The sequence below is a fragment of the Rhinoraja longicauda genome, chromosome 2, assembly GCF_053455715.1.
Source record: "Rhinoraja longicauda isolate Sanriku21f chromosome 2, sRhiLon1.1, whole genome shotgun sequence".
NCBI classification, from domain to species: Eukaryota; Metazoa; Chordata; class Chondrichthyes; order Rajiformes; family Arhynchobatidae; genus Rhinoraja; species Rhinoraja longicauda.
Window position 1 is genome coordinate 16,131,841 of NC_135954.1, and position 23,937 is coordinate 16,155,777.

At 43.6% G+C, this 23,937-nt stretch overlaps 1 protein-coding gene and 1 non-coding gene across 5 annotated transcripts in view; both read right to left on the reverse strand.

Moving 5' to 3' along the window:
* Positions 1 to 6,035: 6,035 nt before the first annotated feature.
* Positions 6,036 to 6,109, reverse strand: trnat-agu (transfer RNA threonine (anticodon AGU)). Its single transcript has one exon. It is a non-coding gene; the product is annotated as a tRNA-Thr (tRNA).
* A 10,306-nt stretch (positions 6,110 to 16,415) lies between these two features.
* LOC144608969 (genetic suppressor element 1-like) overlaps positions 16,416 to 23,937 on the reverse strand; it is a 209,231-nt gene continuing 201,709 nt past the window's right edge. For all 4 annotated transcript variants that reach the window (XM_078427247.1, XM_078427263.1, XM_078427255.1 and 1 more), the window contains 2 exons: positions 22,131 to 22,234; positions 16,416 to 18,121 (listed from right to left, as the gene is read on the reverse strand). In XM_078427247.1, coding sequence (XP_078283373.1) covers positions 18,002 to 18,121; positions 22,131 to 22,234 — 224 coding nt within the window. In that variant the 3' untranslated portion in view covers positions 16,416 to 18,001. The remainder of the gene's footprint in view (positions 18,122 to 22,130; positions 22,235 to 23,937) is intronic.

Below are 23,937 nucleotides of genomic sequence, written 5' to 3' on the forward strand. Positions count from 1 at the left end.
GATGGAGGAAAAATGGCACCCGGCACCCGCAGGGGCGAGCCATGGACGAGTTCCGCTGAGGAAGTACCCAGATCGGACTTAGGGGCCATGCGAATACCGAGGAGGACCCAAGGCAGCTGGTCAGCCCAGTCAGGGCCGGTCAGGCGGGCACAGAGGGACGCCTTCAGCTGTCGGTGGAAGCGCTCTACCATCCCGTTAGCCTGGGGATGATAGGCGGTAGTCTGCTGCAAGCGGGACCCATAAAGCTGCGCAAGCGCGACCCACAGGGACGAGGTGAACTGGGCGCCCCGGTCGGTAGTGAAATGGGCAACCCAATGTAACGCCAGGGCCCGTGCACAGGAGGCCGCCGAGGTGTCCGACAACAGAAAAGCCTCCGGCCAACGAGTAAAACGGTCGACCACCGTCAGGAGATGAGTGTAGCCCCTAGAGTAAGGCAATGGACCAACCAAGTCCACGTAAATGTGGAAAAAACGGACGGGCGGAACCACGAAATTCTGGCACGGAGGCTGGACGTGGCGGTGGACCTTGGAGGTCTGGCACGGGACACAGGCGCGGGCCCAGGCGGCCACCTGCTTCCGCAGGCCGTGCCAGAGAAATCGGGCGGCACCATAGCCGAGGTCGCCCGAATGGACGGGTGTGCCAGGCCGTGAATGGCCTCAAAAACCTTACGCCGCAGGGCGTTCGGCACAACCGGGCGGGGGCGGGGAAGGGAAACGTCACACCAAAGTGTGGTACCTGTGGGGCCGCACGCCACCTGGGCCAACCGCAACCCTGAGGCGGTGGAGGCGTACGCTGAGGCAATGTCTTCCAGGCGCTGAGCCTCCGCTAGCTCCCGAAAATCCACCTCGCCCCCCACCGCAGCAACAGAGGAACTGGCCGGCTGGGACAGGGCGTCAGCAACGGCGTTAAGCCTACCCGCGATGTGGCGAACATCCGTGGTGAACTCCGAAATGAGGGTGAGGTGCCGTTGCTGGCGGGCCGACCACGGATCAGAAACCTTAGAAAAAGCAAACGTGAGGGGCTTGTGATTCGTATATGCAACAAAAGAGCGGCCCGCCAAAAAATGACGAACCGCTAAATAGAGGGCCAGGAGCTCCCTGTCGAAGGCACTGTAGTTCAGCTCGGGTCGGGTAAGCTGCCGGCTGAAAAATGCCAAAGGCTGCCAGTGACCATTGACCTGTTGCTCTAAGACCCCACCCACCGCCACGGCTGAGGCGTCCACCGTCAGGGCCGTGGGGGCAGAGGAGCGGGGGTGCACGAGCATGGTGGCGTTGGTGAGGGCCAGCTTGACCGTATCAAAGGCCGCCGCGGCAGCTGTGGACCAGATCAACTCAGCGGGATTACCCGCGAGGCATTGAAAAAGGGGGCGCATGATCCGAGCTGCCGCAGGCACAAACCGATGATAAAAATTCACCATGCCCACGAATTCTTGCAAGCCCTTGATGGTGGTAGGGCGGGGAAAAGAGCGGACGGCGTCCACCTTAGCGGGCAAGGGAGTGGCACCGGCCCGTGTGACCCAGTGACCCAGGAAATCCACCGAGGACAGGCCGAACTGGCATTTGGACGGGTGGAGGATCAGGCCGTGGTCCTGCAGCCTCTGGAACACAATGCGAAGGTGGATCAGGTGCTCTGGGACCGAACGACTAGCAACCAGGATGTCGTCGAGATAAATAAACACAAAAGACAATCCGCGACCCACATGATCCATGAGACGTTGGAATGCCTGAGCCGCGTTTTTGAGACCGAACGGCATGCGTAACCACTCAAACAAACCGAACGGAGTAATCGTAGCCGTCTTGGGAATGTCCGGTGGGTGGACGGGGATCTGATGATATCCCCGCACCAAATCGATCTTCGAGAACACCGTAGCGCCCTCGAGGCTGGCTGAGAAGTCCTGTATGTGAGGGATCGGATAGCGGTCAGGCCGGGTGGCAGCGTTAAGACGCCGGTAGTCCCTGCATGGTCTCCACCCCCCAGATGCTTTGGAGACCATATGCAAGGGGGAGGCCCACGGGCTGTCTGAAGGACGAACAATCCCCAGCCGTTCCAAATTCAGGAACTCCTCCCGAGGCATGGCCAGCTTGTCGGGAGGCAGGCGCCGAGCCCGGGCAAATACAGGCGGCCCCTCGGTAGGGATGAAGTGGACGACACCGTGCTTAGCGGAAGGGGCATCGAACCGCTGTATGAGGAGCTGAAGTCAGCGAACTGATCGGGAGCCGTGGTGATGGCCTGGATCGACGGGCAGGGTAGGGTGGCAGGTGGAGGAGTAGCAGGCTCCACGCTGCTAGCCGAGGGTTGCAGGCCCTTCCTGCGGACGTCTGCGACAAACGAAAAAGCCCAGAGGAAATCTGCGTCCAGGATGGCCTGGCCCACGTCGGCAATGATGAAATCCCAATGGTAGGTCTCGGACCCGAAGGACAGGGACATGGCCCTCTTGCCGTAGGTTCGGATGGGATGCCGTTGACCGCGATGAGGGACGGACCTTTCCTACCTGCTCGAACTTCGCAGCCGTAGGGAGGCACGATGCTAACGACAGCTCCCGTATCGACCAGGAAAACGGTGCCGGTACCTCGATCCGTGTCGTAGAGGCGGCGATTGCGGCCGATCGAGACTGCCTCTATATTCGATCGGCCGAGGCATTTCCTGGAAAGGTACACGGGGCCCTGCAATTTCGGGCCTCACCGCCCCACCGCTTGTGGAAAAAACACCAGCCGCGCCTGTGCGGCTCTGTTGCGTGGGCCCGCTGCAAAATGGCGGGCGCTGCAGCTCCGTCTTGGCGGGGTCTCTGTAAAATGGCGGCCGATGCGCCGCCATCTTGGCCGTGCGGCCGGTCGCTCCTAGGCCTTGAAACCCGATTTACCGAGTCGTCTACCGTCGAGTCCTCCGTTACGAGCGCGTCGGCCTTCTCCGCGAACGCCACCGGGTCTTCGAAGGAGACGTCCGCCAAAACTAACCTGACGTCCCGGGGCAATTTCTCCCGGAATGCCGCTTCAAACATCATGCAAGGTTGGTGGTCGCCGATCAAGGTTAGCATTTCGGTCATCAGAACAGACGGTAGCCGATCTCCTAGCTCCGGTAAATGCAGGAGCTTCAGAGCCCGCTGGTTTTGGCTAAAACCAAAAGTCCTCAGCAGGAGCTTCTTGAGCCCTCGTATTTCTCGGTTTGGGGGGGGAGCTGGCCAGGTACCGTCTCACCCACGCGGCCACATCGGGCTGTAGGCAGCTTACCAAGTGGTGGAACTTCTCTTGGTCCTCCGAGACTTTCTTGCGGTGGAACTGGGACTCTGCCTGCATGAACCACAGGTGCGGTTGATGGGCCCAGAACGGGGGCAGGTGAACGCCGACCGCGTTCGGCTGCCCACTGCTCGCTCCTTCCTGCGACATGTTCTTGTGATCGTTGATCACGTCGGGGTCACCAATGTGGCAAGTCTGGAAGCGGATGGGTGTTGCAGACAGAGTTTATTGCATGGGCAAAACTCCGTGACAATCGCAACACTCACAACTGTAGACAACCAACAAAACGTCTTCATCAGACGGAGTTCAACACTAGACTGCTTGTCCCTCCCGCGCTGGCACACCATGTGACATCGCTAGCCAATCCGAGGGTTCGAACCCTCCCAGCCAATCCCTATGTCCCTACAATATATATATTATTTCCTGCAATATCATATCATATATCTACAGCCGGAAACAGGCCTTTTCGGCCCTCCAAGTCCGTGCCGCCCAGTGATCCCCGTACATTAACACTATCCTACACCCACTAGGGACAATTTTTACATTTACCCAGCCAATTAACCTACATACCTGTACATCTTTGGAGTGTGGGAGGAAACCGAAGATCTCGGAGAAAACCCACGCAGGTCACGGGGAGAACGTACAAACTCCTTACAGTGCAGCACCCGTAGTCAGGATCGAACCTGAGTCTCCGGCGCTGCATTCGCTGTAAAGCAGCAACTCTACCGCTGCGCTACCGTGCCGCCCTACATACTACATAAATGCCAGGACTCTAATTGTTTTGAAACAATTAATGCATAATTTATGTTTTTTATGTATTTGTCTGATGTGCCTGTGATGCGGGTGCAAGCAAGATTTTGTGTCTACTTTTGATTTAAACCAGCATCTGCAGTTTTCTTTCCTAAGCAAGATTTTCATTGTACCTGGGTCTCGAGCTAAGAATGTTTAATTGTCATGTGCACCAGGAAAGCAACAAAACATTTCTTACTTGCTACAGCTATTCTTACGTTAGTGCATGAACATAACAAATAAATATACAATAATCAATAATACAGTAAATGATCAATAATACCATATCCTCACTGTACCTATGACAATAAGCTTGATTGGTACACTGGGTAAAGGGAGGTGGAGCAAACTTTGAGCATGTAACTGACTACAATCAGAATAGAACCTTGTGTGCAGCGCACATAAGTAGTTCTGGACATCATGGAGAGTGAAACAAAAGAACAGATAACCCAGAAACACTCGGCTGAGCAGGCAGCATCTGTGGAGAGAGAGGTCTGAAACATTGAATGTTTCTCTCTCCACATGTGCTGCCACTACTGAGCAATGAATGAATCAAACAGATTTGATCTCTTTGCATCAGATTTCTAGCATCTTCAGTTATTTGCTTCAAGTAGGTAGATGACTGAATTCAATGATGATAAGGAAACATGAAGGATGCTAAAACTTGAAGACTCTTTCGGTAGATTATTTTTTGATGTATTCTAAATCATATTTCTCTAAATTCCTAATTGAGCTACGGCTGATTCCCTGCCTTGACAGTAAAGATAGAATGTGGGATATTCCAGGTCATGAGTTTCTCCATGTTCTCCATAGATGCTACCTAACCCACTGAGACACTCTTCTTGGTAAACCAGCATCACTTCCTTATTTCTACATTTTGACACATCAACAATGTGTACCTGGGTTCTAAGGGAATCCGTTTTTCAATTTTATAGTTAAGTTGGTGTAAAATGACAATTTATTGTCACAAGTCATCTGCAATATTTTGCAAAAAAAAATAACTGTAAAAGGATGATGCCTGAAGCAAGATTCTTCAATTCCGTCAGGGAACCCGGGGCAAGAACAAGAGAAAAGGAACAAAAGGAAATTCCCATTTTAATCTGGAATAATTTCCACTCTTACAAAATCTAAAATGTCACCAGGGGGCAGCAACCTAACGGAATGATTTAGAAAACGGACAGAAATAACCATATAACCGTATAACAACTACAGCACGGAAACAGGCCCGTTCGGCCCTACCAGTCCACGCCGACCACTCTCCCTGACCTAGTCTCATCTACCTGCACTCAGACCATAACCCTCTAATCCCCTCTTATCCATATACCTATCCAATTTACTCTTAAATAATAAAATCGAGCCTGCCTCCACCACTTCCACCGGAAGCCCATTCCATACAGCCACCACCCTCTGAGTAAAGAAGTTACCCCTCATGTTACCCCTAAACTTTTGTCCCTCAATTCTGAAGCTATGTCCCCTTGTTGGAATCTTCCCCACTCTCAAAGGGAAAAGCCTACCCACGTCAACTCTGTCCGTCCCTCTCAACATTTTAAAAACCTCTATCAAGTCCCCCCTCAACCTTCTACGCTCCAAAGAATAAAGACCCAAACCTGCTCAACCTCTCTCTGTAGCTTAAGTGCTGAAACCCAGGCAACATTCTAGTAAATCTCCTCTGTACCCTCTCCATTTTGTCGACATCCTTCCTATAATTTGGCGACCAGAACTGCACACCATACTCCAGATTCGGCCTCACCAATGCCCTGTACAATTTTAACATTACATCCCAACTTCTATACTCGATGCTCTGATTTATAAAGGCAAGCATACCAAACGCCTTCTTCACCACCCTATCCACATGAGATTCCACCTTCAGGGAACAATGCACAGTTATTCCCAGATCCCTCTGCAAAACCGGTTTATTTTTTTAACATCAGTGGTGTGTTCGGAAATATTTGATGATATTTGTGAGAAATGCTAAAACTGGAAAAAGGACTGAGAAGAAATACACTCAGCAGCAGGCACCGCTGGGATTCGAACCCAGGATCTCCTGTTTACTAGACAGGCGCTTTAACCAACTAAGCCACGGCGCCGCTCCTGCGATCTGGTTTCAAGACTGTAAACTATTGACTGCCCGAATGCCTGAAGTCGTTTACGATTATTTTTAATATTCCCCGTGCTGTTTTCAAGTTGTGCGGCGCACCGATGGACGTCCCTGTATAAATGCATTACATGCTGGGGATGGAGAGTGCTGATGGTGCAACACGGTTCAGAGCCCTTGCACAAAGAGGAATGATGCAGCAGAGACAACATGCTGGAGCCCTGGGACCGCTCGCGCTCGCGCCCCGGGCTCCATTGTTGCAAAACCCCTGGAGCCACACAGCACAGCACCTTCACACACTCCAGCTCTTCATGCACAGCAATGTTGTGCCTCACTAAGCAACCGTTCCTCTCCTTATGCAACCGAGTTGGCATCCTCTGCTGCATACAAAGGCTTAAAACAAAACAAAAAATCACATCTTATCAGACGTGCACATTGGTTTCGATTTTCCTAGCAGCCTGACCTGCTGAGTTACTCCAGCATTTTGTGAATAAATACATTGGTTTCGATAGTCATTGTCTGATCATCCGGACTGACTTTCTTACAGACCGGCTCCGGGAAGTGCAGTTCTCTTTTGCTTTTTATGTGCCACGTATTTCTTTCGTCTCCGTAACTACTAACGAACGATCCGGTGTTAAGTTATTTTGCATTTCTGTATTTAAACCCCGACCCACAAATTCGCTGTGTGTTCTTTAAATCTGACAAATAAATGGAAATGAAAATCATCTGTACTCGTGTTTCTAACACCAATGTATCTGATTTAATATCACACCAGTTTTAGAAACAAATGCATGGTTACAATTTACAATCAGTCTGAAGAAGGGTCTCGACCCGAAACGTCGCCCATTCATTCTCTCCTGATCTGCTGAGTTACTCCAGCATTTTGTGAATAAACACCTTCGATTTGTACCAGCATCTGCAGTTATTTTCTTACACTTAAGTTACAATTTATTTCTTATTTTCGTTTTACATTTACATATAATGTAAATTATTTGCTTAATGTAATGACTATAATGAGAAACAGATATTAAAACTTCCCGAAATGGATATTTAACTCCCAAGAATACATTTAGATGATGGTTTCAGCAGCACCTTAGTAATTCCAAATTTAGATTTGATCTGTTAAATTTCAGGCACAGCTCGTTTAGTACTTCAAATGTATTCCTTAAATTCTATATTTTGCTTCCCTTTGAAAATTGTCCACACCATTTTATGTCCCCCAGCAATAAGTAAGGGAAAGGTACTTTGAATGTGAAATAAAAAGAAAAAAATGTTGGAACGACATGGTAGATTCCACATGGTAGGTTTTTTTGGAAGGTTAGATCACATGGAATCCAGGAGGAACTAAATTGTTTATCAGACTGGAGGTCTGTGACTAGTAGTGTGCCTCAGGGATTGGTGCTGGACGCATTGCTGTTTGTCATCTATGTTAACAGTTTGGATGAGAATGTACACAACATATTCAGAGGGTTAGCAGATGACACTTAAACAGGTGGCATCACTACCAGTGAAGATGGTTATCAAGAATTACAATGGGATCTTGATCAGCTGGGCAAGTGTTCAGCAGAATGGCAAATGGAGCTAATTCAGATAAGTGTCAGGTGTTACATTTTGAGAGGACAAACCAGGAAAGGACTTTCACAGTGAACAGGTAGATTCCACTTGGTAGGTTTTTCACATGGAATCCAGGAGGAACTCCTGGGTGGAGAGTAGCAGCATCTATAAGTACATAGTTCTCTAAAAGTGGTGTCACAAGTAGAAAGGGTGGTGCACAAGGCTTTTGGCACGCTGGTCTTCATTTGTCATGGAATTGAGTTATAGAAGTTGGAACGTTATGTACAGTTGTACAGGACACATGTAAAGGCGTACATGGAGAATAGTGTTCAGTTTTTGGCATCCTGCTATAGGAAATATGCCATTAAGCTGGAAAGAGTGCAAAGAAGTTGAGGCAGGCAAAATAAGAACATTTAAAAGTTGTTTGGATATGTACATGGATAAAAAAAATACAATGATACTGGGCATATGGGGCAAGATGGACCATCAGCATCATGGTTGGCACGAAGAGTTAGGCCATGGCAGTTTCCATGCCATATGACTCTACTCACTCATCATCCTTGCAGCGAAAAAGAGAGTTAATGATTTAGGTTCAAACCATTTTGCAGACAGTTTTGGGATGCACAGCTCAGCGTCTTCATGCAACCCCACCAGCAGAGAAGCAAGACTTCAGTCAATTTCATTTATTCCAAGTGATATCAATAAATGAATAAGAATAATGGATGCAGCAAAATCTATGGGCCAGATAATGTCCCAGTCATAGAATAAAAGACGTAAGCTCTCAAACTAGCCGTGTCTCATTACAACAGTGGCATTTACTGAACGATGTGCAAAATTACCCTGATACAATGTGTTCATAAGCATCAGGGCAAACCTCTATTGCCTGATTATAGAACATAGAAACATAGAAAATAGGTGCAGGAGGAGGCCACTTGCCCCTTCGAGCCAGCATCGCCATTCATTGTGATCATGGGTGATCATCCACAATCAGTAACCTGTGCCTGCCTTCTCCCCATATCCCTTGATTCCACTAGCCCATAGAGCTCTATCTAACTCTCTTTTAAATTCATCCAGTGAATTGGCCTCCACTGTCTTCTGCGGCAGAGAATTCCCAACTCTCAAATTCACAACTCTCTGGGTGAATAAGTTTATTCTCACCTCAGTTTTAAATGGCCTCCCCTTTATTCTTAGACTGTGGCCCCTGGTTCCGGACTCCCCCATGGGAACATTTTTCCTGCATCTAACTTGTCCAGTCCTTTTATAATTTTATACGTCTCTATAAGATTCCCTCTGATCCTTCTAAACTCCAGTGAATACAAGCCCAGTCTTTCCAATCCTTGATTGGAATATGTGGAATTCATTGCCACAGAGGGCTGTGGAGGCCAAGTCAATGGATATTTTTAAGGTAGAGATAGATGGGTTCTTGATTAGAATGGGTGTCAAGGATTATGGGGAGAGGGCAGGTGAATGGGGTTAGGAGAGATAGATTAGCCATGATTGAATGGTGGAGTAGACTTGATGGGCTGAATGGCCTAATTCTGCTCCTATCACTTATGAACCTATGAACTGCACACAGTACTCCAAATGTGGCTTAACTAAGGTCTTATAGAGCATGACTTCCTGCCTCTTGTACTCAACCCCCTAGCCACGAAAGCAAGCATACCACAGTCCTTCTTCAGGCTGCTATCAATTGTCAGCCAAGTGATGGAAGGTGTACTGACAATGCTACCAAGGTCCACTTACTCTCCAATGAGTTCCTCATTGATGTTCAATTTGGGCTTTGCCAGGACCAATCAGTTACAGACCTGATCACATCCTTGGTCTGCGTATGGACCAAAAAATCGAATTTGAAAGATGAAGTGGTCTTGTTTGTCATCAAGACAACGCGGAGAACCTCTGGTAAAATTAAAGCCAATGGGTATCAACGAGAAAACAGACCAATGGTTGGAGTCAATGCAATGTACCAAAGTAGATTGTTGTGATTGTTGGGAGGTCGTTCTCAACAGTCCCAGGATATCACTAAAGGAGTCCCTCAGGGCTGATGGGCTGAATCACCTTCTTCATTTATGTCACTATACCTATGTTAGAAAATTCTTCAATATGGTTTTCTAGGATCAACCATTTTAAACTTCTTGATGAGGTCAAAATTTGACATGTTTATTGATGGCACATGGTATTCAATTCTGTTTGTAGCAATTGAACAACAAACCACCCCTTGCCTGCATAGAGCAAAACCTCATTAACAGATAAGGAAGAGCTTTAAAGGGTCATGTCACAATTGCACCAGATGAGACAGCCAAAGAATACTGCCAATAAAGACAGCCATTCAATGGCATTACCATCACCGAGTGTGCACCATTAATGCCCTAAGGGGTTACAATTGACCAGAAACTCAACTGGACCAGCTGCATAAATACCATGGCTACATGAACAGGTATCTAGTGTTGAACGATTCACCTCCTGACATCTCAAAGTTTTTGCACTTCATTCTAAAAGGTGTGTCAGGCATGTGATGGAATGTTCTACACCATCCGCTACAAAGCACATATGTTACATACCTCATCCACCATCCTAAACATTCATTCCCTTCAGATTACGTGTGCAGTGGGCAGCAGTGTGAATCATCTACAAAATGCCCGTCAGTTACTCACCTCAGCTATTGCATTAGCATCTTCCAAACCTGACATTTTTACAGGCAAGAAGAAGGCACCAGACGCATGAGGACATGACCACTTACCTGCAGGTTCCTCTCGGGGTTGTATTCCATTTTTAAATGTACGTTGCTCTTGGTGGTTTTACAATCTGGAATTCTCTCCTCAGCAGCACCGTGGAATACCTTCACCAGAGGAGCTTCAGCTATTCAAGAAAGCATCTCAACACCATCCTCTCAAGGCCTATGAGGACTGGGCTTTACCAATGGTGTCCGGAATAGAATCATAGAAAATAGGTGCAGGGGTAGGCCATTTGGCCCTTTGAGCCAGCACCACCATTCAATATGATCATGGCTGATCATCTAAATATAGTACCCTGTTCCTGCTTTCTTCCCATATCCGTTGATTCTGTTGGCCCCAAGAGCTAAATCTAACTCTCTCTTGAAAACATCCAGTGATTTGGCCTCCATTGCCTTCTGTGGCAGAGAATTCCACAGATTCACAACGCTCTGGGTGAAAAGTCCTAAATGGCTTACCCCTTATTCTTAAACTGTGACCCCTGGTTCTGGACTCCCCCAACATCATGACCATTTTTCCTGCATCTAGCCAGTCCAAACCCTTAAGAATTTTATGTTTCAATTTTGAATAATTTCCAAAGAATGAATAAGCCACAACAAAGCAAGTATGAACACCCAGATGATGCATAACTGAATATTATATTGAATAACTCCTTTGTTTACCTCCAAGTGTTCATGCAATATACTTACAATTTCTATGCGTAGGAAAGAACTGCAGATGCTGGTTTATACCGAAGATAGACACAAAATGCTGGAGTAACTCAGCAGGACAAGCAGCATCCCTGGATAGAAGGAATGTCTGACATTTCAGGTCGAGACCCTTCTTCAGACTCAACCCAAAATGTCACCCATTCCTTCTATCCAGAGATGCTGCTTGTCCCGCTGATTTACTCCAGCATTTTGTGTCTATACTTAAATTTCCTGCAGTTTTCTCAGAGAACGCATTTTCTATGTGGGTTTCTGCTGTTGTAAGAAAATAACTGCAGATGGTGGTACAAATCGAAGGTATTTATTTCACAAAATGCTGGAGTAACTCAGCAGGTCAGGCAGCATCTCAGGAGAGAAGGAATGGGTGACGTTTCGGGTCGAGACCCTTCTTCAGATAGATGTCAGGGGGCGGGACAAAGGAAGGATATAGGTGGAGACAGGAAGATAGAGAGAGAACTGGGAAGGGGGAGGGGAAGAGAGGGACAGAGGAACTATCTAAAGTTGGAGAAGTCAATGTTCATACCACTGGGCTGCAAGCTGCCCAAGCGAAATATGAGGTGCTGTTCCTCCAATTTCCGGTGTGCCTCACTATGGCACTGAAGGAGTCCCATGACAGAAAGGTCAGACTGGGAATGGGAGGGGGTGTTGAAGTGCTCAGCCACCGGGAGATCAGGTTGGTTAAGGCGGACTGAGCGAAGGTGTTGAGCGAAACGATCGCCGAGCCTGCGTTTGGTTTCGCCGATGTAAAGAAATTGACATCTAGACCAGCGGATACAATAGATGAGGTTGGAGGAGGTGCAGGTGAACCTCTGTTTCACCTGGAAAGACTGTTTGGGTCCTTGGATGGTGTTGAAGGGGGTAAAGGGGCAGGTGTTGCATCTCCTGCGGTTGCAGGGGAAAGTGCCCGGGGATGGGGTGGTTTGGGTAGGGACGAGTGGACCAGGGAGTTATGGAGGGAACGGTCTCTACAGAACGCAGAAAGGGAAGGGGATGGGAAGATGTGGCCAGTAGTGGGGTCCCGTTGTAGGTGACGGAAATGTTGGAGGATGATTTGTTGGATACGCTGGCTGATGGGGTGGAAGATGAGAACGAGGGGGATTCTGTCCTTGTTATGAATGAGGGGAGGTGGAGCAAGAGCGGAGCTGCGGGATGTAGAAGAGGCCCTAGTGAATACCTCATTAATAATGGAAGAGGGGAAGCCCCGTTTCCTGAAAAATGAGGACATCTCTGATGCCCTAGTGTGAAACACCTTATCCTGGGCACAGATAGAAACATAGAAACATAGAAAATAGGTGCAGGAGTAGGCCATTCGGCCCTTCGAGCCTGCACCGCCATTCAATATGATCATGGCTGATCATCCAACTCAGTATCCCGTACCTGCCTTCTCTCCATACCCCCTGATCCCTTTAGCCACAAGGGCCACATCTAACTCCCTCTTAAATATAACCAATGAACTGGCCTCAACTACCTTCTGTGGCAGAGAATTCCAGATTCACCACTCTGCGTGAAAAAAAACGTTCTCATCTCGGTCCTAAAAGACTTCCCCCTTATCCTTAAACTGTAACCCCTTGTTCTGGACTTCCCCAACATCGGGAACAATCTTCCTGCATCTAGCCTGTCCAACCTCTTAAGAATTGTGTACGTTTCTATAAGATTCCCCCCTCACTCTTCTAAATTCCAGCGAGTACAAGCCGAGTCTATCCAGTCTTTCTTCATATGAAAGTCCTGCCATCCCAGGAATCAATCTGGTGAACCTTCTCTGTACTCCCTCTATGGCAAGAATGTCTTTCAAATTCTGTAGCTGATGCGGCGTAGACGGAGGAATTGGGAGTAGGGGATAAACTTTTTGCAGGAGACAGGGTGGGAAGAAGTGTAGTCCAGATAGCTTTGTGATTCAGTGGGTTTATAGTAGATGTCAGTCACTAGTCTGTCTCCTGTGATGGAGATGGTGAGGTCCAGAAACGTGAGGGAGATGTCGGAGATAGTCCAAGCATATTTAAGAGCAGGATGGAAATTGGAAATGAAGTGTATGAAGTCAGTGAGTTCTCCATGGGTACAAGAGGTAGCACCAAGCAGTCGTCGATATAGCGGAGGTAGAGTTCGGGGATGGGGCCAGTGTACGTCCGGAACAGGGATTGTTCGACGTACCCGACAAAGTAATAACTTCAAACATCTTCAAGAATTCAGGGTTTTTATAGAAGTCGAGACCAAGTGGACCCGTTGGGCTCAACCCTCTCCTGCATTAGTGCAGCACCCTCTCCTCCCCCCTCCACTCCACTCTCCCCCTTCCCCTCCCCCCCACTCCATCCCCCTCAACCCCTCTTATCCTCCCTCCTCCCTCGGAGATAGATTTAAACTTTAAAATGTGAATAACTTTAAAAATATAACACCGATTTCAATGAAACTTCTTTTATTAACAGCAAAGGGAAGACGGTGAGTAAAGTGTGCCTAAAATTGTCGCGCTATCGTGTACCATTTTGGATGTAGTTCAGGAACAAACAAACGAGAGTTTTAGTATATAGATAGAAGATGCCCTAACTATAATTTCCCATGGTTCTCTTGATTTTTGGGACTGTTTCCTTAAACTGTCAATGCACTACTTAAGATGTGACCATGATAATGGCATGAGGGGGAGGTGGCTACTCTCTCAGGTTCGTGATATGCACTACCTGTTACTTCTCAAGTGTGAATATTCCTTGCCACTTCTCTGGATTAATTTCATCTGCCACGTATTTCCCCATTTTACAGTACATCTATTGAAGTTTACTACTGTTCTCTTTACTGTTTATTTTACATTACTGTGTCATCAAAGACACAGAAATAAAAGCCATAATTTCAATGCCCAGTTCACCGATACGTCAAAATATGTTGTGGTTCTGAAACCAATCCAAAGGCTACTTACTTCCTTCCTGAAAAACAATCATTTACTATGTCCCTCTGCTCTCTGAGTCATGGATACATTAACAGCACAGTCTTTAATTTTGCTAATTATCTATTTTGTGGTGCTTAGTCAAACACCATTTGAAAATTAATGTATGCAGCACTAACCAATTTTCTCCACTATTTTATCAAGCACTCCATTATTTTGGTTTCACTTATTTGCCTACAAATGTATATGATGTGCCATCGATGGCATTAAATTGGAAATTATGGTACTATTTCTCTTCCAGTGACAGTTCCACATCTCACCACCAGGTGATGCTGAGCAGCCTTTTAAGACCTTCCTCGCAGCTCTGGAGTTGCGAAGTAAAACATTACTGGAACTTCATAATTGATTTTTGCTTTGACTTTTCGATCTATGAACTGCTAGAAAAAAGGGACATTGCATACTGAAAGGCAGATTGTAGTTCACAACTAATAAAAAATGCTGCCCTGTTTTTTTAAAAACCCAAATTCAGGAATATAGAAGTGGGATGTCATTGTCATTCAAGGATTGATCTCAATATTAATTTCACCTATTGCCATTGCTCCTTGTGTCAAAGGTTAACGATTTTAGATTTGAAATTGTTATTTCATTTGTTATCTGTACTGAATGTAACGCACTAAATTGGAAGAATTTGGGCTTCTTCCAGTTTAGTATATTGCATTTAGTGCTCATAATATGGTCACCTCTACATTGGAGAAACCAGATGCCAATTGTCTGACTGCTTTGCAGAAGACCTCCATTCAGTCTGCAAGGGTGAGTCTCAACTTCTGGTCCCCTGTAAATTCAATCCTTTAACCATTCCCATTCTGACCTGTTTTCGGCCTCCTCCATTGCTCTACTGATGCCCAATATTAGCTTTGAGTCAGTCCTTCACCTGATACATTACGCTATCAGGACTTAATATTAAATTTAACAATTTCCGGTTACCCGTTTAATTTCTGTCTCAGCATGTAGCTGCGCCTTTCTATTTTAACTTGTTCCATTGGTCTCTTCTATCTTCTCCTACCTGTTTTTAAAGTAATTTTAACCTGCTAACATTGGGCTGGACCGTGACATGTTCGACATTCCCGCTGTTTGCTTCATCCCTCCCTCCCTCCGCAACTTAAAACATGTTTATTAGGTTTAGAATTAGGTTTATTATTGTCACATGTCCCGAGGTATGGAGAAAAGCATTATTTTGCATGCTATCCAAATAGTGCAGAATATAGTTCTCGGCATTATAGCGCATCAGTTCCATAGACTAAGTGCAATGTCTTCAATGGGTAGAGGTGAATCGAGCAGTACCCTAGCTTATGGAAGGACCATTCAGAAGCCTGATAACAGGGGGGGTAGAAGCTGTTCCTCAGCCAGGCCATGCATGCTTTCAACCTTCTGCTAGACAGGAGAAGTCAATGAAGCAATCTATCTATCACTTGCAATTTTAATGTTCCTACCAATACCAATGAATGGACTGTGGGACTGGTGTGTTCGACTTGTTGTGGCATTGTTTGTCAATACACAATGTAAATGGTTGAAGTTCTAATCCAAATCCTGAAGGATAACATTAGCTATTTCCTTCCAATTTGATTGCATAATAACAATGATTCCTAGTATTTTCTGCTGCCTAACTAATGTCCTAAGCAGGTCAATAATCGTCCTTGGATTCTGTAAAGTTTAATTTCAAACATGCGTCTCTTCAGTTTAAAACTAATTGAATAATGTTTGGAAAACCAGGCAACAAGACAATGGACCTTTTAGTTTAGTTTAGAGATATAGCATGGAAACCTGTACGTCTTTGGAATGTGGGAGGAAACCGGAGATCCAGGAGAAAACCCACGTGGATCACGGTGGGATCATACACATTCCGTACAGACAGCGCCCGTAGTCAGGATTGAACCCGGGCCTCTTGCACGGTCTGTAAGCAACTCTACCGCTGTTCCACCGTGCTGCCATCTTTGGGCAGACCTCTTTGTGTACAGTTTGAACAGTTGTTTTACCTGGGATGGGTCAAGCTATTGATCATCTGTGGGTGTAATCATGGTCATTCGAAAATTGGTTCAAACAATTGGTGTGCAATTCACCTTGGAGTAGCAGATGGCTTTGTCCATGGAACTGGTGTAATGCATCAGTTACATAGACAATTACACTATAGGTCAATTGCACACATTTCATCAACTGGCAGCAGAAATTGGAGCTTTTATGGCAACCTATGAATTTTGCTGTAAACTACCAGAAAGTCAATACATTGTACAGGGGTTGGAAATGAGGTGGCAGTTATATGGTGTACACAGATTCAATGATACTTTATTATCACATGTACCTAGGAACAGTGTCATGCTTTATTTTGCAATAAGGTCAGTCATATCTAAACATGTAACAGTCGATTTGTTTATTAGGCCAATGTTTAAAAAGAATGAATGAAAGAAAACCAACTTACTTCAGAGGACCTAAGTTAAACAGTCATAATTTCAATGTTTTCTACTCATAATTTAATGAAGGAACTACTCCTTAAGATAGCCTAAAGCTATCTAAAACTATCTTTTTAGTAACTGCTTCAAAATGCTTAATAGATACAAAGTTTTAGTAGTACAAGGCTCATATTTAGAAAAGAAAACTTCATTGCACAAAAGAGCATCAGATTGTATATAACAATTTCCAGTTGTATATATACAATTATACATTATGCAATTTTAAATTGTTTCAGGCAATTGTTATCCAACTAGATTCACTTAAATGTTTATCTTTATTGGAAATTGAAATAATTCATATGGTATATCATGTTTAAAATATCTTGGTATTTGGAAATAAAGGCATTTTATGACCCCTATTCTTCCTCAGTGAGGCCAGTTTTATGTATCATTTTGTTACTGCAAGCTTTCTGCTTTAATTAACAGTACAAAAAAATAGAAAGTACTTCAAGTAATTTCTAATATTAAAAGTGGTGCTGTAGTAAATGGTAATTTTCCCATAACATTTACATCATTTGTGCCGCAAAATAAAAATAACAGGTCTATTAATTTACAAAATTCTGAACCTAGCTAGCTCTGCATGAATCTATTTATTTATTGTAAATCTGTACCTTTTCATTACCAACAACGGGATTAAAAGCAAACCTGCAGCAAAACATCAAAATATACATTTAACTTTATAATAGCTGAATGTTATAAATATTAAAAAAAACAAAAGAGGATTTCACTGCGAATATATATAAATATAAACATCAAAAGTACAAAGCTCTGTACGTTAGGCAATGTGTGGCACTAAAAGAACGTTACGTTAAAGAAAGTAGTTGATAAGAGTACTGAAAATATTCATCTTAAATTCATCACCATGTTATCTGAACAAAGGCAATAACCTGAAATAGGTTAATACTTCTGTTAATGAAATAAAGGGAGGAATTAGAAAAGGTAAATGCTTACATGTATCCTTAAAAACCTCTTGAGGTTGCAAAAATAATAGTTAACGATTATTTCAAAAGCGTGGCTGTTCAATTTATTTTACACAGTAGGGTTTGGACAAATTACCCTTCTGGTTCAAACTTACAAAAACATATTTTCTGCAGCTAGACTACACATTTAAGTAAAACAAAAAAATATTATTTTCATTTAATGCATAAAGGCACAAAACTATTTTTCATTTCTTTTGTGTGGCCATCACTGCATTTAATATAACCTGTGGAGGCTCATGATGTTTATATCTAGCTTTTCATTTTAAATCCTCAGTGGATCAGTACTAAAACTGCAGTAGCTTTGGGTTGAGCTTGGCTGAAACATGCGAGCTGATCTGTTTGGCAAAGGGAGTTTTCTGGAGAGGTTCCTTTCGAACACAACTTGAAAAGTTCCATGCTGTATCCCTGATGATTCTTGAAACAAATGAAGGTGGCATAAGCAGAAGATAATCGATCTCCTTGAAATGAGCACCATATACCCAGAGCACACAGTTTCCCACTGAGGTGTCACCTTTGCTCAAATGGTGTCAAACCCCTCAGTTCACCTGTATGATGATGTGGGCAGGCAATGTGTCAGATCAAGGCACTTGCGCAAGTGGCAGAGGGCAGCCTGCTGATGCTGCCGCTCCACTTCATATCTCTCTTTACTTGATTGCAACTCCTGCAGAAACAAAATGTAATAATTACATATATTAAATGTTATTGGAGAAGTTTAGTTCAGTTTATTGTCACTGTTACCATCGTGCAGCAAGTACAGATGCCTGAAGTCCTACACCACCAGGCTCAGGAAGAGCTACTTTCCTACAGCCATCAGGTTCTTGAACCAACCTACACAACCCTACCTTAACAACAGGACACCATTGCCCACATCTTGCATTATTCTTTTATCTTTTCACTGACTGCAGGACTTTTGTGTAATTTATGTATCATTTATTATTTTGACTGTGCCTGTGACACTGCTGCAATAAATATTTTCATTGTATCTGCAGCTCACCATACTTGTGCATTTGACAATAAGCATGACTTGGCTTCACAGGCAAAGCATTGGTGTTCTTGGGTCATTGGAGTAATCAGAAATGAGATTAGAAAATCTCTATTGCACGGTATATTTTCACCAATCATTGAGTAAGTAAGTGTGAATGCTTGGTGATTTTATAGTGGGAAAGTGAAGGGATTGAGGAGAATGGTATCTGAGATGTTTACGTGGAGCCGTTTTTGTGGGTAGTACAGAACTTGATGTTAACTTGTAAGAGAAACCAATATTCAAAACTATATATCATATCATATCATATATATACAGCCGGAAACAGGCCTTTTCGGCCCTCCAAGTCCGTGCCGCCCAGTGATCCCCGTACATTAACACTATCCTACACCCACTAGGGACAATTTTTACATTTACCCAGCCAATTAACCTACATACCTGTATAGCATTGAAGTAGTTAAAAACAATATTTTTTTAAATGATTACAAATTGGATTTTGCACTTTGGTAACATCCTGATGGGAAATTCATCTACCCATCCACCACACAGTTGTTTATCCTGGTAAGTTGTGAATTTTCTCGAATTTTGTTCCTTTCAGTGACTTTGTAATTCCCATCTTTGCTGCAGAATTGGGATGACATTACATAGGAAAATGGCTGTTAAGACATTGGGCACTTCTGGGACTTGTGCAGGGTGTGCTGTTCTTAAGGGCAACGGTATATTAATTTGATTAATTTTTTTTAAAAAAAATTACTTATGCAAGCTGATAACATCACTTTGACATTGGTTATATTCTTTTAAGATGGGCTTGTTTTCACCATCTTTTCAACTTTCTACCAAGGATGACTCTTTCAGTGGAATCACCATTTCCTTTCACAGCCATCCACTCCAGGAAGAGCAGAGATTGAGTGTGGGGAGGTGGTGGTGAAAGAAACAGAAGGTTGCATTAGTACAAGCAAAATTACTTATCATAAAAGATGGAAAATCTTTTCAGGTAAAACTAACAGTTTATTCTTAAATTATTGATGAAGACATATTTTGTATGACCCTCTTATAATTGATAGGTGTTGATGAATAATTGCAAGTGTAGAAAACGGGTTGTTTCTTGGATAATGGAAGACAATATATAATTGGCTTTGCTGACAAGTTAAAAATACAGGATTCCAACAATAACTGGTGGCAATAACCAATTATTTTAGTTAACAGCACTTGCAAGCTGTGTTCTCCTTGAACTTGACCTGCAATTCAGTGGCATTAAAGTTCTCATGCGTCCAACACAGTTATCAGAATAAGGCAAGCCTGGAAATCAAAGCTTTAAAAAAAATTACTCTGATATGGTGCATAAAAAGTTATAGTTTAGGAGTAGACTGATTAAAAACACAACTACAAGATTTGTTTCCCATCCAACTGTCTCTCCACCCTCTAACCACTCCTCCAATTATTTACGTACATTTTTATTGAAAATGCCATTTTTGGAATCACTTCTTTACAGCAGTGTAATTGGCGGCAACTCTAATTTGCCTTCTTTAATGCCATCTGCCATCAAAGTAACTCTGAATTGTAATTTTGTCTTGATAGAGAGAGGTTATTGTTAATATCGCTTCTATTTTTCCCAAGGACAATCCCCATGCTGTGATATTCTCATATGGCAAGTCATATGACAACCCTTTTCTTTATTCTGTGGAAAATAGAGTAAGGCCATGGAATTTAATAGACAATCGGGGAAATGCAACCCACTGTATGTTAAGTAATTCTTAATAATTAACTGGGCTTGAAATTCTTCTGCTCAGGGAGACGTCATGTAAAACATCCTTTTTCTGAATATGAACTGGCAATAACTCTTTAATGGCCCTGAGAACACAAGAGTGCCAGACCCTTTGTAGAAGTAGGATTACCAAACATACGAAGGGCATTAAAGGGAAACGGTAGACAATTCCATGAAACATATTAAAATACTACAAAAATATCACATGGAATATGGACAACATCAGAATATAAATTATGAATATCACCAAAATAGAAAATGTAGTTATATTATAATTTTTTAGTGTAGATGCTGGAAATCTGAAGTAAATCGGCAAATGCTGGAAACACTCAACAGATCAGACAGCATTTGTGGAAAGAGAAACAGAGACAATGTTCTATGTCAAAGACCTTTCATCACAGATGGGAAAGAGAAAACATATCTGTTTTAAAATGTAGAGAGAATGGGGGAAGCGATGGATGGCCATCTTTGATATGTGAGGGCAAAGGTGCTAAAGAGATAAATTGTAAAGGAGGTCAACTGCCAGGCTAGCTGTATGAAAGAAAAACATATTACAGATGGATGAGTTACAATAGAACTGGCCAGTTCTGATACAAAGAGAGTTATTTGAATTTGATATTGCGTCTGGAAGTTAGGTATGTACCCAGACAGAAGATGGAGAAAATGGGACAGGAATGGTTCAGGATGAAGATAGATATCTCAAAGGCAGCTGCGTGGAAAGATACATCATTGAAGCAAGTAGATGGAGGTAGACAAACAAAAAAGTAATGGAGACCTTGGATGGGAGTAAGTATATTAGAAATAGCTGTGCGAATAAGTGGGCTTAAAATGGAATTTGGTGTCTAGCTTATCCCCTTAAATGGGGACAAAGAGATCCAAAAAAGGAAGAGTCAGAGATGGACAATGTGAAGCCAAGAGCTCGGTGGAAATTGGCAGCAAAAGTAATGACATTTTCAAGTTCCATATGAGTGCTGGAAGCAGCACTACTGCAGTCATCAATATTGTAGAGAAAGAGTTGAAGGAAGTGCCCAATAGCAATATTCTTTTTTTTTTCTTGTTGCGTCTATTGGCTCCCGTGAAGTCTAATCACTATCTGTGTTTCCCCCACCACCCTGCAAACTCTATGGCCTCTCCTGGGATCTGATGGTCTGATTTAATTCCGATTACTAGATAAAAGAGTATCTCTTCGATGGTTAGCTAGACCAAGTGTGTGACTTCAGAGGTCCCTAAACCTCTCATGGAAGGTGTGTGAAAGGAAAATCTCCATCTGACTCTTAAAAAACCTGTGCTGTGTTTCTCAAATGAGAGAAGTCATATAACAACCTCATGTAGATCATGAAGAATGTTAGATCATAGAACAAACAGCAAAGGAACTGGCTCACAATGTGCCAAACATGATGCCAAGACCAACTCTTATCTACCTGCACAGATTTAGTTTTCTTCCTGTAAATATGGACCTGGAAATAACTCCCATTGTAAATAATAGCTAGAAAGCAGTATGTTGGGTCAGATGGAAAAAGAGACTGCACTACTAACTAGTGATGAATTACTAGACAACTAGATATCTAGTCTATATTGTAGATGATATTTTTGTGTAATATATTGCAGATGCATGTGCCTGAGGTGATGCAACACTTGTGGAATAAATTGAATAAATAGAACTGAAAGTCATGAGGACTGCAAAATGCTACATTAATATTGAAATGCTCATAATATGAGGAGATACGCAGCAGGGGGTATGGGGAGAAGGCAGGAACGGGGTACTGATTGAGAATGATCAGCCATGATCACATTGAATGGCGGTGCTGGCTCGAAGGGCCGAATGGCCTCCTCCTGCACCTATTGTCTATTGTCTATTAGCAAAAACAGTCTATCAGAAGCAGCTTTAGGTATAGCCATCTGGTTACCACTGTTATTTCTTACCAACATGTGTGCACTGAGGTGCTCTGCTGTCAAACTTAATTCATGATTTCTTTCCTTGAGACGATTCAGCTGCACTTGAAGAATTTGCTGTTCCAGATTTTTCTCTGCATAACAAAAATAATTTAACAATTGCATTAATAAAAGTCAGATAAGACTGCCTTATCCTTTCTCTTCACAACAATTCATGTCTTATGCACGACAAGTTTGCAGCCTGCATTTTACCAAGATTGAATCTGAAGCTGTCAGGATTAATACTTTGTTCAGTCATCTCAACCTTGACTATCTGTGCAGCACAGTACTGCACAATGTACCGTTAATTTAGTCTATTGACAAAGGCAAAAACATTCATGCTAGTTATAAAAGAAGAAATAATTACAAACACATACAACTGATTCAGAGAGATATATGAGGAAAGTATGACACATAGCTGTGAAAAAGCAAAGAAAGACAATGAATAAAATAGAAAGATGTAGGCTGATATTATTCACAAAAATGAAGAGCCAATGGGAAAGGAAATGGAAGAAAAAGGTTTACATTCTCCAAACTTATTTACAGGTATTCACTCCTGATTCATCATTTTGGTGTCTTTCCCTTTGATCTAACGTTAACATGATCACCTCACCACTGTCTCGTCTTTGGAGTAGTTGATAAATTCAACCGCTTTTGGTGAATTTGTGGTTGTTCAGAACCTAGCAGGGAAAGCTATCTAACATACAAAGAGCAGCTGGTTCATTGGAATATCCTTGGCCGAAGAGAATATAAAAAACTAGACAAAAAGCTGTTGAACAGTGAAAGCAAAGAATTACCTGCTGCGGAGTCAGCATCTGGCTCCGATTACAGAATGCACACGGATACTGTCAGAGCAACTGAGTGAGCTAAGCAGATGCAACTTTCTCATGAAATCATAGGGCCACAACACAGTTAACTGCTGTGCATGTCAGGTAAGGTAAATCGTAGATCATCTGATGTAACTGCACAAAGTTTGACAATATCAACACAGAAGCAGTAGCCTGTGGCCCAGAGAAAGGTTGGACTGAAGAATGTCAGAGCTTTGGAAAGAGTAATGTCATAACAATGACTTGAATTTATATATCCATCTACCATTTTAATTTCAGAGCGATGTCTAAAGCAACATTTGTCAGAGCTCTGGTAAAACTGGAATCAAAGGCCTTGAAGGGAAAAACACTGGTTGCAGTCATGTCTCACACATGATAGTTGTGTTATTGGAGGTCATTCATTCCAGCCCCAGCAGATCACTGCAGGAACGATTCAGTAGCAGTGACCAAACCCGACCACATTGAAGTGGTTCATCAATGACCTTCCATTATACGATAAGAACGCAACGGATGTTTGCTGATGACGGTACCTGTTCAACCAAAATAAATAAGTACAGCTTGACCAAAGAGATAGGTTTTAAGGAGCATCTTGGGCAACAAGAAAATGGTAGTGATTTAAACAAGCAATTTAAAAACTTTGAATTAAGGAAGTGAAAGTCTGAACTACCTGCAGTGAAATAGAAATAATGGGAAAGGGAAAGTCTTGCATTGAAGAAAACAGTGGGAAGAAAGAGAGAAAGCGAGACTAAGAGAGAGAAAGAGAGAGGGGGAGAGAGGGGAGAGAGGGAGAGGTTAGGAGGTTCAAAAATCTCAGTCAAATTTTTAAGATATAATCTGCCACAGATAAAGCCATACTGACTATTCCTAATTAGTTGATTTGGACTTTACCATAGACTTTAGAGATACAATGCAGAAACAGGCCTTTTGGCCCACCGAGTCCACGCCGACCGGTGATTGCCCCGTACACTAGC